At 36.2% G+C, this 15,428-nt stretch overlaps 1 protein-coding gene across 1 annotated transcript in view; it reads left to right on the top strand.

Moving 5' to 3' along the window:
• PSME4 (proteasome activator subunit 4) overlaps window positions 1–15,038 on the top strand; it is a 69,154-nt gene extending 54,116 nt beyond the window's left edge. The window contains 11 exon segments of the mRNA XM_037405927.1: window positions 607–711; window positions 1,556–1,647; window positions 2,032–2,163; window positions 2,817–3,025; window positions 3,329–3,414; window positions 4,362–4,490; window positions 5,602–5,757; window positions 10,308–10,470; window positions 11,776–11,909; window positions 12,651–12,789; window positions 13,450–15,038. Coding sequence (XP_037261824.1) covers window positions 607–711; window positions 1,556–1,647; window positions 2,032–2,163; window positions 2,817–3,025; window positions 3,329–3,414; window positions 4,362–4,490; window positions 5,602–5,757; window positions 10,308–10,470; window positions 11,776–11,909; window positions 12,651–12,785 — 1,341 coding nt within the window. The 3' untranslated portion in view covers window positions 12,786–12,789; window positions 13,450–15,038.
• Window positions 15,039–15,428: the final 390 nt, after the last annotated feature.

Here is a 15,428-nt window from a genome sequence, read left to right as displayed (position 1 = left end):
GCACAATTCATAGTTTGGTTTGGTGCTTGTATAATAGTAGGTGTTAGTAAAATGCTTCAAGATTTAAGAACAGTTTGCTAGTAAGGAGATAGCAGAGCTGTCATGGTGCTTATGTCCATCCTAGACTGTTACATCTTTATTTAGTCTAGACCTAGCTGTCTAGATTATCTTTAAATGAGTTTCTATGCTGAAAAATAATTCTGGGAAAATCGGTTCCTTAATAAAAAGTAAAAATAAATTTTAAAATGGGGGGAGTCAGGGGGAGCAGGCAGGCAGGGTCAGTCCTTGGGTGTACAAGACTGCTATCCTACCAAAAGCAAAGTGTATGCAGTCTTTGATACACTTGCACTGAAATCACCATGAAAATGGTGCGTACATAGTCCACAAGATTTCTGAACACCTTGTAAACAAACCCAACATGATTCCTGAAATCTTACCTCTGATAGTATTTATTTCCTTTCATAAACGTGGTACTGTAGCTGCTTCCAGAATCAGTATTGTTTTTCCATGTTTTGAAAAGACGGAAGGATTAGGGTTCACAGAGATTTAGATGGCTGTTTTGTCCTTCAATAGCCAAATCTTGTCTTTTGCCTTTTTGCTGAGCAGGTGGAAAAACTTTGGAAGCTTCTCTGTCCATTGCTTCGAACAGCTTTATCCAACATTACGGTGGAAACATATAATGACTGGGGCACATGCATAGCAACCTCCTGTGTAAGTACCCCATATTTAGTCTTGTAAAGCTATATCCAGATGGTAAAATTTTACAGATAACATGTAAATGAGAGTTTTATGAACTGAGGTATGTGGGTATTTTATCAGCTCAGTCTGAGAACTGTAAATACAGTATAAAAATAACATCCATTTTAAATCTCATAGCTTTTTTTGACATCTTACTCTCTTCTGCCCTTTGCAGACGAATACAATATTTTAGAAAGGAAATAAAGTATTAGTTTTCTTTTAAGTATTTTAGAAGATCTGCATGCAGTTAGTGGGTGATGTTAATGTGTGTGTAGTGTGTTCAATTTTTGTGGGAGTTTTTGCACTCAGATTATAGATTTATTCTTGCTTTAATAGTGTGCAGCTTAGCATTATGCTGTGAAAACTAAACCTTAAGTTATCTTCTAACATACAGTAAGATTCTATATGCTGTGGTGGACTGGAAGTTGTGGTGTTTGAAAGCAGGGTAAATGATAGCCACAAATCTCTTGATCAGTAATCCTTTGAAATCAGTCAGCAAAATTCAGCATAGTTTGTTAGCCAGAACCCTGACAATTAATTAGCAAAATTCAGACGGTATTATTCATATATGCCAAAAATGAAGTTAAAATTTCTTCTATTATTCTCACTGTATTTACCAAATAATTAAAACTGTAGTTTCATTGGGTTTTCCTTGTGTTGAGGTTCATTGTGGAAAGATACTTAATTTTTCACTTGCTTAATAGAATAAACTGAAGGGTTGCAAAAAAAATCTCTGTCAAAACTGTCCTTGTTTATACATCACTTAAATTTTTTTTAAATCCCTGATCTGCTTATATCTCTACCTGTTTATTTTCAGGAGAGTAGAGATCCTAGGAAACTGCACTGGCTGTTTGAATTGCTGTTGGAATCTCCATTGAGTGGTGAAGGAGGATCATTTGTAGACGCATGGTAAAATTAATTTTTAGTGGTTTATTGTGGCTGAATAAAGAAGGAAATAAAGCATGGATAAAATGCATTGAGAGCATATTGTGCCAGCTGGCTTGTAGAAGCAGGGAACAAAAATGCTGCTTTCCAATTAGCTTTTCCCACACAATGGCAGTTCCTTCATTTTTTAAAAAAACGTAATTAAATCTGCTTAACAGAATGTGAAGGTTTGGAACTGGTGTAGCAGCAGTGCTGTTGTGTCGTTTTACAGCTTTACCGATCTTTGCATGCAACTCACGCAAAGACGCTTTTGTGCATTAACACACACAAAACATTCCAAAACAAGGCGTGGAGGGACTGGGGAAGGAAGGAACAATTTTGTATGACTAAAGCTGTTCTGATTCTTAGCCGACTTTACGTACTGCAAGGTGGCCTTGCACAGCAGGAATGGAGAGTACCGGAGCTGTTGCACAGACTGCTAAAGTACTTGGAACCTAAACTCACACAGGTTTACAAAAACGTCCGAGAGAGAATAGGAAGGTCAGTGTTCTGTTCTGCAGTTCTTTGGGATTTTTTTCCTCTTCCTTTTATTTGAGTAACTGGATATCTAAATAATTACGCTGGAGTGGATTAATGCTGGTAATAGAAATTACATAGATTATTCTTAACAGACTTGTTTCAGAAACTTCAGATGACTTCTCTGGTTTTGTCTTTTATTGTATGTGGCCTCTTATGTTTATGTATGATATATCTAAAGCTCTTAAAATCCCCAACAAACAAATAACCCACCCAGCACCACCAAAACCTACCAAACACAACACTCCCCTTCACCCAAAAAACTAACCACCCCATCCCACAGCCCACATTTACTGTGTTGAAGCTTTAATAAGCCATAAATATACAGGGGGTCCTTTAGGGAGCATTTTAGTGACTTAAAGCTAGTTGGAAGATCTGTTTGCAGGCGAGGGAGGTTGTAGCTTGGTGATTATCTAACCCTGCTTGATTTAAATATCTATGAAGAGGCTATTTGAAAAACACTTGTTTTTTAAATAACTTCAAAGATAAGAGGAATTTTTTTATAAATATTAAAGTTCCAAGTTCAGTAGATTGATCTCGGATCACTTTTAGCTATGTTCTCTAGAACAGTAGTCATTCTAACTGTAGCTTCTTGCTTTCTTTGTTGGCTTTATTAGTGTTTTGACCTACATATTCATGATAGACGTTTCCTTGCCAAATACTGCTGCAACGAAATCTCCTCGTGTCCATGAATTTACTGCTCGGATACTTGAAAATCTTAAACCCCTCATGGAAGCAGATGAAGAAATTCAGAATCATGTTATGGAAGAAAATGGAGTTGGTGAACAAGATGAGCGAACTCAGGGCATTAAACTCTTGAAAACTAGTGAGTTACTTGATGAGGTTAAGAAGTGGGGGGTATTTTAGGACATGATGATTGCGGTCTGAAAATCATACCATTGCGGTACATAATTTCTCCTCTCAGATCTGTGCTGCAATAAGGTACATGTTTCAGCGTTGAGGGTTATAAAGTCACCTTTACAGGGTCAAACTTAACTATGAGTATAGGTCCACTCTAATGTGTGAAAATCTCACAGGCAAGTCTTGCAGTACATTTGGTCTAAACTTGTTTTGGGATTATTGCTATTTTTATCTTCTTAATCAGTGTTCATTTCTCTCTATAAAACAGTTCTGAAGTGGTTGATGGCAAGTGCAGGGCGGTCCTTCTCTACAGCTGTCACGGAGCAACTCCAGCTTTTACCCTTATTTTTCAAGGTATATGCTTTAATTGCTCCTTTATTAGTTATGTTTGATTAAAAAGGGATACTATGTAACAAAGTTATAAGGGACTGCATAAATTAAAAGAAACCAATAATGGTAATAAAAAACATGCATACCAAAGAAGCCTGAATTATTTTTTTGTGCTTATGTATGTTTGCAGCTGGTAATGTAGCCTGTTAAATGGTTTCCTGACAACGATTTGTAGGTGAATGCCCTGTATAGGTGTAACTTGGGGAGGAAAAGTGTTTAAATCATGAATGAGTTTATGTTGTTTCTATTCTTATCTTTAGTTGTTTTCTTTTGTTCCATGATTATACAATTCTTTCTAAAGGGCAGTACTTTTTGTTTTTCCTGGCACCTCTAATCCTCGTATTCTTTTATGAAGCTAGGTCATTCAATGCTACATATCTGAAATAATATGTTATTTGCATGCTCCAAAGCCTCTGTCTTTGTATAAACATCAATCAATTATCCAGTAATAATGTATGTGACCACAAAATAAAGGGTTGCTTGTGTGAAAGTGAACTTGAAATACTGATAAAGCTTTCTCTCAGTTTTGGACCTACATCTAAAATACTAAAGTAATTGGATTTGTACCAGAAGAATTGCAATGGGGAGCCAAAGTCTTAATGGCACCCATTTAATCCTCCTCAAGACCTTCAGTCTAGCCATACTGTTTAGATGATTAATACATGGTGCAAGGAACAAGGATCTCTTGATTCTATTAAGATTTTTTCCCCGCAGCTTATTGCTCAGAATATTTTAGTGTCATATTGATTGCTTTTTCTAGTTAACTTAATCTTTCGGCATTATATTGATTTTATTTTTCCTAGACAGCTGTGCTTTCATGAGATTGAACTTTCTTTCAGGATTTTGCTGTCAGTAGTGTTTATTTACTAATACTACCCTTTTTTCCCCCCTTCACTTATCTTGTTCTGTAGATTGCACCAGTAGAAAATGACAATAGCTATGATGAGCTCAAAAGAGATGCTAAGATGTGTTTGTCATTAATGTCTCAGGGTTTGCTGTATCCTCAGCAAGTGCCTTTGGTACTTCAGGTGCTAAAACAAGTGAGTATGATGTAAAAAGCTTAAAGCTTCTTGTTATCTGATGCAGTCTGTGCTGCTTTTCTTTAATGTATTTTTTTAAAAGATTATACAATAATTGTGGTTTGAAGAGAATCAAATACTGATTTTCTTAGAGTTGGAAGCAAAGAGTTTATTAGAATAGTGGTTTAAAACATTCTTAGAAACAGTAAATGAGTTTTGTTTAGTTTCCTACTTCCAGACATTTAAACAACTTGCATTTTGACAAGAAATAGAACAGTATATTAATAAATTAAAATCTGGTTCAGTACTGGATGAATTTTAGACAAATATGCCTCCTCATGAGCATAATGCAAAATCCAGTTTCAAAATTATATATCTATCGCATGTATAGATGATATAAAGATCATATAAAGAACAGCACTTGAATCTCTGCCTTTTTATAGTTTTACAGTATATTTATCAACTGCTGCTGCTTTCTGAAAAACAAAACAAATGAATATGCACCCTTGTATTGAAAGGTTCATTCTGTATTCAGCTTGTCATGCAAGAAACACTTTTTTTTTTTACTCTAGTTATTAAAGAGTGATCTACAGTAGTAAAACTACCTATTGTAAAATACTGGTGTAAGTTGTACGCACAGCCAGAACACTAACTGCAGTGTTGCAGTCCAGGCTGCACCCATGCCTGACACTGTCAATAATTTGGACTTCCGTTAGGACATGGAAATCAAAATAAACTTGAAAACCTTGGCTTTCCAAATCCACTGTATAATATATATATATTCAAGCAGAACAGAATTTCTGTTTTATTTATGTCTGCTTTGTGACTGATGTCAGGAATGAATCAAATGGAGAAAGTTTCCTAGTCTTTTACAGTATTGGGTATGTGCTAAATAATTAGGTATCTGTTAAATAACAGTATGCTTTGGAAGTTAAGTCTGTAAAAATTATTTTCTAAATAACGATTGCCTGCTTTGGAAATAAGAAGAGTGTATGAAATAGAAATATCTGAATAAGGCAAGTTATTTGCAGCTGTCCCCAAAAACTTTTTCTCAGATACTGTAGGCTTTACAACAGGTAGCTACTTTCTTTCACATTCTTGCTTTTTCACACTTACTTATTTATACTTGTAGACAGCAAGAAGCAATTCTTGGCATGCTAGGTATACCATATTAACCTACCTCCAGACCATGGTGTTCTACAATCTCTTTATCTTTCTCAACAACGAAGAAGCGGTCAATGACATTAGATGGCTGGTTATAAAACTCCTGGAAGATGAACAGCTTGAGGCAAGTAATACCTTTTCTTGAAATGCTTTGTTTCACATGACTGAATTCATGCCCTTGTCAAGTTTTATGAGAAAGCTAGCAGTTGTAAGTTAATACAGCAAGTATTTCTAGCCTAGCATTCTTCCTACTGTCAAAATACAACCAGCTTTATAGGATTTATTTCTTTCGTATTCCTTTTTTTCTTTTAATATTTCATTCCAGGAAAAAGCTGTTCAGAAAATACTTCATTAGTGATTTTTAGAAGTTCCATTGTTCATGCTTTTTCAACAGAATTGGAATATTGCTTTGTCTCATTCTTGGTTTAAGTACAGCTGAAACAGGGATATTGCCATTTTACTTACAAATTCTAGCATGGACGTTGGTTGAAAATTCAATTTTCAACCCTTGTGAAAACTGTATAAAACCACTATTTATTACTCTACAGATCTGCTTCCCATTTAATCACAGCAGCTTATTAATGAAAAAAATACCTTTGTTTGCTCCATCCAGCTTACAAAGGAAGTTGGGTTTTTTTAGTTACAAGTAGATTTTCCTTACTTTTGTGAAAGATGCTTACATAATAGGACAGAATTTGTCTAGCAGATACTGCTACTGATGCTCTTACATGATTCAAAAATACAATACTTTGTAAGCTTACTTGTCAGTCTGGCAAGTTTTTGTGCATCTCTTGAACTAGTGATACTTCAGTGTATAGAAATGGAAGGAGCTAAAATCCAAAATCTTGACTGCGGTACATGTGTACTCTTAGAAATGCTACCAGGATCTGAAGTGTTTTCTCAAGGGGAGGCGGGAAGAAGGCCTGATGTGAATCATTTGATGTGAATCATTGGGCCTTGTTTGTCAGGCTTCCAAAAGCTGGGGCAAAATCACAGAAGTATTCTGTTCTGTATCACTAATTCACAGAACTGAGGGCTTGTATTAAATGATGTGCATTTAAGTATGTTTGATCGTGTTCAAGCATAGTGAAGAATCTTCAATGTTAACCTTGAGTCTGTACCATTTCCCCTGCACCATCGTTTTCACTGTTTTTTGTGCTGTTGGCAAATATCAGCGAAATGCTACTTTTGGGTGCTTGGATGCTATTTTCCTTCTGGAAGAAAGAGAAGATTCTGAAGTGTGATACACTTCTGCCAAAACAAAGATCCGGGTTTCGGTCTTCCTGCAGCTGCATCTAAAACAGTAGTTATACCTGAGCTGTGAATCTTGCTTTTGTGAACCGTGAATTGGAAACAAATTAAAATTTCTGGCTTCAAAGGCTTGACATTACAGTCTCTGTTAAGTGCATGTAATACTTGAAGAACAGCACTTAACTACTCGCCCAAGCATGCAGATTTCAGTCTTCAGATGAGCTGTCTCGTGTCTTTCATGTCACTGTTTGTTATAATGAGCTGGAAAGCAACAGCTTGCAGTCCTAGATAAGTTGTTTCCCACACCAGCTGGAACACCTCATAATCTCAATAATTTTGAAAAATACCTTTTTTCACTTTAATACAGTTTATCTAGTTATTTTAAATGTACAAAATTATTCCTCTGCACTACAGAGATGCAAATCAAAAAAGCTTATCTATGCACATAACCACTTATGATCGTGTTGTTACCATGGAAGCTTCTACTTTGAAAAGTAGTCTTTTTCTTTCTTGATAATAACTGGCAAGATGCAGTGTTTTGCAGAGAAATTCCTCTGTATTTGTTTAATGCTGGATTTTGAAGATGAGAATCCCTAGCTTTAACTAGTATTTGGTGTCTTCACCCTGCAGAACTGAGAATTTGGTTCTTGGTTTTAAAGATAGGGCTGGGGTTTTGCTTATTTTGATACAAAGATGCCAGACCTGATGATCCAGCCCATCTTGTGCTTTGTTTTAATATACAGTTTGCACTTCTAATATTGCTAGAATTACAGTTCTCAAATATCCTGTTGATTTCATATTTTTTCATAAAACCATTGCAACAGACTTTGGCAAATGACAGTATCAAATGACCGTTCTGAATGTCAAACAGCAACACGACTGCGATACAAAGTGAATGTGGCTCACAGGACAGTTTGGCTTCTGCCAAATGCGAATTTCATGCATCCAGCTTTCAGCATGGGTCTCTAGAATTGAAGGAAGCTGTACCTAAATGGTATTGTGGGAAACGCTCGTTCTGAAAGTCGGAAGAGTCATGGAGCTGATGGAGTACCGTGGATGTAAGAGCTAATGTGACCCTGCAGCTGATACATGGAAGAAGTATAGAGTCCTGATCTGTGTACAGCAGTATAACGCCATTGAGTATCATGTCTAATTCTTATGTCATACGGACAGTTGGAGAGAGCTGCAGGAATGGTTTGAGTTTGGGAAGGCATGTTTTGCATTAAATAATTCTGTTTACTCAGAAGTAGTGGAAAAGTGAAAATTACTATATTCAGCTTGGAGTTACAGTTACAGTGATAACCTGGTTAATCTGAAAGCATCTTTCTCAGTTTTCTCAGTCATAATATGATCTAGGAAGCTGTCAGGGTAGGTGCTTCATATGTTTCTATTTTTATAAATCAGTGTACTGTATACATAGCACTCATGCCTTGATAAACATTTTTCATATTACACTGCAATATTACAGTAATGGAAATATTTTCTCTTTGTATAAGTAGCCCTTTGCAAGTGCTGCAGCGAGGTTTTGCTTGTGCTGTTCAGCGGTTTTTTTCTGATAATTGTTAGTTTTGCGACCTTGGTCAGTCAATTCTGACAAAAAAAAAAAATCCAAAATAACAAACCTAAACTCCACACTTGATTGGGAAACTATTCCTGTGCTGCTACTCTGTAGTTTGTATATTTTCTAAGTCATCATTTGGGTATGATGATCTGTAAATTAGTGTCAGATGTGATGAATTACTAGTTTGTTAACGTGATTTTAAAGGCTTTTCTTCTAGGTGCTCCTTGCAGCAAGTGTTTCTTTTAGTTTATTAATTTAGAAATGAAAGTACTTTTTAATACAGTGAATAGTGATGTAAAATGGGTACAGTTCACTTGGGAGCTTGCTCACTTTACAGCCAAGCTTCTTTCTGTTCTGGGTCTTGGGTTAGCACATCGTGTTTCATTTAATAGCATAGTTCTTAAGAGACTCACAAATTGCTGATAAACAGTACTGGCAGACTTTCACTTCGTACTTTTTTATGCTGTTAAAAAAGTAGATCACGTTTGAATAATATATTGTGGAAATTTAAATGGAACAAAGTGAAGTCTCAAGAGCTTATTGTTAACTTACTATGTTTAATTATTGCAGCACTTGCAGCTATACTTATTGCTTTGTGGAGGTTCAGAACATTATGTTCAAGAATATAATTTATTATAATGTGCTGCATTGGACTCAGAGTGTTGGTAGGTGTTTCTATTCCAGATAGACAAATGTTCCATTTACAGTTACGTGTAGCAGTATGTTCTTACCAAAAAAATTTGGTGACTGCTGTGAGCATTTCAACAAGTTGATTTGGTTTTCAAGTCTGTGTTTGTAGGGTTTTGTCCACCTGCGGTTATTGAAATTAAAGTGAGTTTGAGGGGCTCCAGTTTAAACATGGTCTTACAGTTCTGTAACTTTATGGTTTTAGGAGATTTGAGTACATGAGATAAATTAGTAATACTGGTGGGGTTTACCGCTAGTATTACTTTTAAAAGTAAGTGACTGAGTTGTCTCTACTTGTGATCAACTAACAATGTCTTGTGGCTCTTGTAGAAAGGAACTGAAAAGGAGATTAATAATGCAATTTAGTCATCTTGTTTGGGGTTTCTCTGTTACAAAAGGAAGAATATTTTTCCAAGCTGGAATTCTTTTCACTACCTCAATAAAAACAGAGCTGCTACTCAGGACAACAAAGTAAATAATGCTGGGGTGTTACAGACCTGAATTGTTGGCTGTAAACCACTGAAGTTAGTTATCATTGCTTATTAATCCAGCATCTGTTGTATGTCTCAAAGAATTCTTGTGCTGCAGGTAGAACAGAATCAGCTTTGTCTCATAAACATACCTTCTGCCTTCTCTTGGAAAAGCTCTTCTGCTTTTGTCAATTCTAATGTCTCCACCTACATTTGAGGGGGGAAAACTAAATGCTTTTGAAAAAAGTATACTTTTTTTTCCTTGGTAAAACTGATGTTAAGACAGAGACTATTACAAATTCTGTAAAGTGAGTTTGATTATTTGGGCTGCCGCATTTTGATCTCATTCAAAGTCTGTTTTTAAGCCTTCCAAAGCTAAGCTAGTCTGATACATGTCTTGACAACTGAGTTACATTCTATTATTTGCTTGAGTAATAGGTCACTTTCTGACAGATTACTTGAAGGTAGTTCTATATATATTACAACAGAACTATGTTTATGAATTTGTAAAGAGCCATATAGTAAACTACTAGTAGTTAATGAACTATGAGATAACAGGATAGTATTTTAAAAGACTTTTCTTGGGCAGAGTTTGGTAACTTGGCCTAACTGGATGTGCTTAAAAGGATAGTAATAGCATAAACAGTTGTTTCTTGCTGTGCATGTGTGCTTAGTAATTGTGCCATGTACTCTCTCTGCTCATAGGTGAGAGAAATGGCTGCTACCACACTAAGTGGTCTGCTACAGTGCAATTTTCTCACGATGGATGGGCCCATGCAGACCCATTTTGAACAGCTGTGCAAGATGAGGTTACCGAAAAAACGAAAGCGAGACCTGGGTTCAGTAGTGGATACAATTCCTTCTGGTGGTAAGAAAATTGCTTCAGAGACTAAACCCATGCATGTTGATAGCAGGTTATGGAGAAATAGATTTTTTGTGCTACAGTTAAATGCTTATTCTGCAAGCACTCCAGATGGAATAGGATTTGTCCTGTGGTTAAGTAGTATTTAGAAAAATCAACATATACTTAGAGAAACATAAAGAAACGTAAGGCTTGTTGCCCAAGCAAATGTTTTTCCTTCCTAAGCGTTCATAAACCATAATGGTAGATCACTTGTTCTTATGTACCTTATTGTCTGTTTCTGTGTATGGAGTATAGATCCTAATCCTTGTTAAGTGCTTTAAGAATTTGATTTACAGTGTAAATGATTAATGAGAATACACTACTACCAAAAGAAGTGAATAATGTTTTTTATTATTTATTCTTACTAATTTAATAATAAATTAGTTAATTTAATAATAAATTAAACTAATTTTTTACTTTTCCAGAATAACACTAAAGAGATTTCTCTATTTCCCATGTGCACAGTTCACGTAGTTAAGAATGCAGATGATGAGGCATAGCTATTTATTCAGTAAATAAACTTTTTTTAGCTGTCATAACGTAATTTCACTCCTTACCTTCTATTTGTTATCAGTGTGCAGTTTTTATTCTTAAAAAAAAAAAACCAAAAACAACCCAGCACGCACACATACAAACAAAAAAACCAAAACCCCTTAGTGAATCTTAGGAACTTTGGCTTCTGGCCAAACAGTTGGTGCATCTGAGTCATTGATGTGACGCAGAAGGACTGGGTTTCCATATTGTCAAATAGCTCTGGAATTTGAGAAAACATTCTTGCACGCAGAACATGGAGAGGTAGTTCATAAGCTGTTTTACTGAGTAGAGGGGAAGATGCTTTGAGAGAAGGAAGCTCGTTTGAAATGTTTATGAAGTATACAGCAGTTGTTAATTCTTTTACACATTCTTCCATTAGAAATGAAAGATAGAATCAGAGAATGAATCTCTGACTCTGTAGGAAAGCAGAAGCAATTTGGAGATCTATACACTTGTGTGAATTTGACTATATGGTCTGTAGAACTATCTGGTTTTCTGCAGAAGCTAGAGATCTCTACTGTGGCAGGGTGGGTTTTTTTTTAATTCAGGGTTGAAACCATATGTTATTTTAATTAGATTGTTTAATATGTTAGACTCTCTTCAGTCATTCCCATCACTTAAAAATAGCCTTATTTTCAGTGATAACCATTTTTAAGTTTGGCTGTGTCCTTGAGGAATGTCTTAGACAATATAGTTGCACCTTGCCAAATGTAAATTAATATCCTGCAATTGCAGACTTGGTTAAACGCCATGCTGGTGTACTGGGACTTAGTGCGTGTATCTTGTCAAGTCCGTATGATGTACCCACCTGGATGCCACAGCTCTTGATGGATCTCAGTGCCCATCTTAATGATCCTCAGCCTATTGAGGTAAAAATACTACTTCTTCTATTCAATATAACACATCTAAAATACACTTCACTTACTCTTAGTTTCCCTTTCCTAGAAAAAAGCCAGGAACCTATTAAGAAAAAGTTTCTGCTGCTTTTTCTTAAATGGCTTCAAATACATTTTACGTCATGGACTGCTTTTAAGTATTTTTCTTGTGGTAGTTCTGTCCTTGCTTGCAAATCTAAAGCATAAACTGAAAGCTGCAAGAACAACTATATCTATAATGAGGAAATAGTCAATAAGTCTTTTTTAATTAAAAATATCACTTCTGTGCATGCCATTCTAGAAAATACCAACCTGAACCAAAACAGTCACTCTGAAATTTTCGAAAAAAGGTTTTATAAGCAGTCCAAGAAACAAGTCTGTATTGAAATAGTTACCTGTAACACTTCTTTTTTTTTTTTTTTTTCTCTCCCTATTTGGTTTTATTGACCTTTGCTGTTTTAACCAGAGTAGTGAGCTTATGGCTGAAGAATTCCTTAGATTTAACAAACTTTGCTGTGGTGTGCTCTACTGAATCAAGAAACTGAACTGATGGGACTTTTCTTTTGTTAATTTAGTAATATGCTTGGCCTCATTCCCCAGAGCCCATCTAATAGTTGCAACTGCTCAAAGACTTTGCTCTACTCAACAGTTATTTTTGTTGTATTCAACATCTGTTTTGTCCTGGAGCTTAAATCCATAACTGATACAGATCAATGCTGATTGTCTGCTATGCAGATGACTGTGAAAAAAACGCTGTCAAATTTCCGGAGGACTCATCATGACAACTGGCAGGAGCATAAACAGCAGTTCACAGATGACCAGCTACTAGTGCTTACTGACCTCTTGGTTTCACCGTGCTATTATGCTTAGATAGGTAAGATGACTTGTTTTGATGTAAATTGATGGAAATATCAGTCTTAAGAAATCTACTCTAGCTCTCCAGTCTAGCATGGAGAGTGTGGAGGAATCCTTCACTACAGGGAAAATGCTACAGCCAGATAAGCCCCTTGCACCTCCAGTGTTCAAGAACAGATATTTTTTTTGGTTGAATGCTGTCCATCTTTCTGTGTGTCCCTGTACTACACTAATCTTTTGCTAAGACACACTTGTTTTCTTGACGATTGATGTTCCTTTTCTCCATTTTCTGCCAGTTGGCTGCCTTTTAAATGCCTGGCAGTTTCACTAAAAGCAGAAGGTATTTGCTGCTTTGTACTCCTGATGCCTGTGAGGACTTTAGCCTACCACCCAGTCCAGTGTATCATCTACATCTCACGATGGGGAATGACTGCTACCAAACGGTTTTCTCTTCCACATTATGGCTTTTCTACCGGGTCTCTTCACACAGGCACGTCCCCAAAGAGTGAATCCATTCCTGGAGTTTCTCTTTGTTATGCTACAAGATTCTGATCTCTGTTGTATTGTGATGTGTTGTGACAGTATTCCAAGAGAAGTTTCAATTTATATTTTTGTTTTGTTCAGTGGTAATAGCATGAGGCAATAATCTTGGTTTGAATTCTTTCTTCTTTCTTCTCAGGTTTCTCCTGGAAAAAATGAGGATGTAGGAACCTTTCTGTGAAATAAAGGAAACTCAAAGAAATCTATCATTTAGGAAACTCTCTGTTGGAAATCCTGATGCCTAATCAAACCCACTTTTAAAAACAAACATAAATTCAAAAATAATTTCACCTCCCCAGGGAGCAGCTGTGGGAGCCCCACAGTATCCTTTGTAACTGCGTTTGCAGAGCCTGATCATGAGTTTATTGCAAGACCCTTCTTCTTGGCCTGCATTACACATCTGTTTTGTTTCTGCTTTCTTGCACACAGTGACTTAAACTGCACATTTCTTATTCTCTTTTTCTGACCCTTCTTCCCAGATGTTTCTGACATCAAAGATATGCAGAACCAGAGAGTGCTGCAAACCAGAATATTCTGAGTGAAGCTCTCCAAGTCTGTTGATGCAACTTCTTACCTAGTCAGTATATACAAATACCAGGAACCTGTCTTTCTCAGAGTTTATTTTTCACTACTTGGATTTCAGTGCCCGTCAGGTGACGGGCTCCGTATCATTCAGACCACCTCAGGGCAGGATTGCCTTTTTGTACCTTCCTTGTCAAAATGTAAATAGCTGCTCTTCTCCGTGCAGTATAGATGATGGCAGGACAAAACGTGGGGAGTGAAAGCTCTTACTGCCTGGCCAGCTCTTCGTAGATAGCTTGGCCACGCGTGGAATAAAAATCTATGATAATCTGTGTATTTTAAAGGGTGAAAGACTATGGGTGTTTCCACATAATTAGGGCCCACAGATATGAAATTATGGACTATCAAGTGATGGCTGAATTCACGGTGTGGAAAGGCACTGAATGGCTGACTATTTTTGACAGTGTATTCTCATAAAGATTGTCACTGTTTGAGCAAGCATATCTTGTTCGAAGATTGTGGAAGCTCTGTATTTTTTTGCCTGCAGCTTTGTTCAGAGACTGATATGTATTGGCTATTTAACAACATGTTTAATATGTGTTACATAGTTGTAAAAGACTGTATAAATTGTAGAGGCATTGCATTGACAAAACATTGTACAGTTTGCAACCTTTTACATAACACCATTGTGAGATTAATTTGTAAAGATTCATACTTAGATGTTAATACAGTAGTAGTTCTGGCTTTTGTATCAAATCAAATGCCATTATTAGTTTTTTAAATTATTTTCTTTAACAGAATATCTCTTTATGTCTGAAAGGCAGAGGTTTTGTTTTGGTTTTCTGGTATCTCATTATTACTATGTCTCATTCATATTTTAATGCAACACTTGTGGCCATCTCTGAATGCTGACATCACATATCTAGCGTGATAAGCTCATAGAATGTGAGGTACATTGAAATAATTCATGCACTGGTGTGTGTTTCAACTTTCATGCAATCCTACAGGAGCACTGATAGGTTTTGAGTGATCTACCTGCTGAGTCTGTGGCTCGTTCCAAACTTCAAAGCACAGCAGTGACCCTGGTGCAGTATTTAACGAGTGTCAGCACACAGATGTAACCACTGTATAGCGTAGTGCCAAAATTATTATTATTTCAATTGTGTACGTAGTTTAAGACCCAATAAATGGACTGTTTGTAACATCTGCATTTTTTTTTATTATTTCTAAAGTGGAAATTTCTTACTTTTGAGGTGTTAACTTGAGGTTGTTTACTGTGCTTTTTAGCTTTTTGTATGAGGCATGTGTTTATTGTGGGATTTGGCAGCAGGTTAGGGCAACATGAAGGATTAATTAAAGATTTACTTCTAATGGTTGGGAAACTAGCTTTTATATTTATGCAAAAATATCTTGTACCTGGTGAGGCTTGCCAAAAAACTTACAAACTTCTGAGAAGTACACTTAAAATTGGAGAAACTGTTTTGAGGTGGAGGGGCTTTTGCCAATAGAAGTAAAAAAAAAAACTTTAAAAGTAATGGAAAGTATTTGCTGCAGAGGATCATCTTTATGTGTTGGCTGACAAACTGATGGAGCAGA

The sequence above is a fragment of the Falco rusticolus genome, chromosome 12 (genome assembly GCF_015220075.1).
Source record: "Falco rusticolus isolate bFalRus1 chromosome 12, bFalRus1.pri, whole genome shotgun sequence".
Taxonomy (NCBI): Eukaryota; Metazoa; Chordata; class Aves; order Falconiformes; family Falconidae; genus Falco; species Falco rusticolus.
The sequence above is the reverse complement of the archived record's forward strand: the minus strand, read 5'-3'. Positions and strand labels throughout refer to the sequence as shown.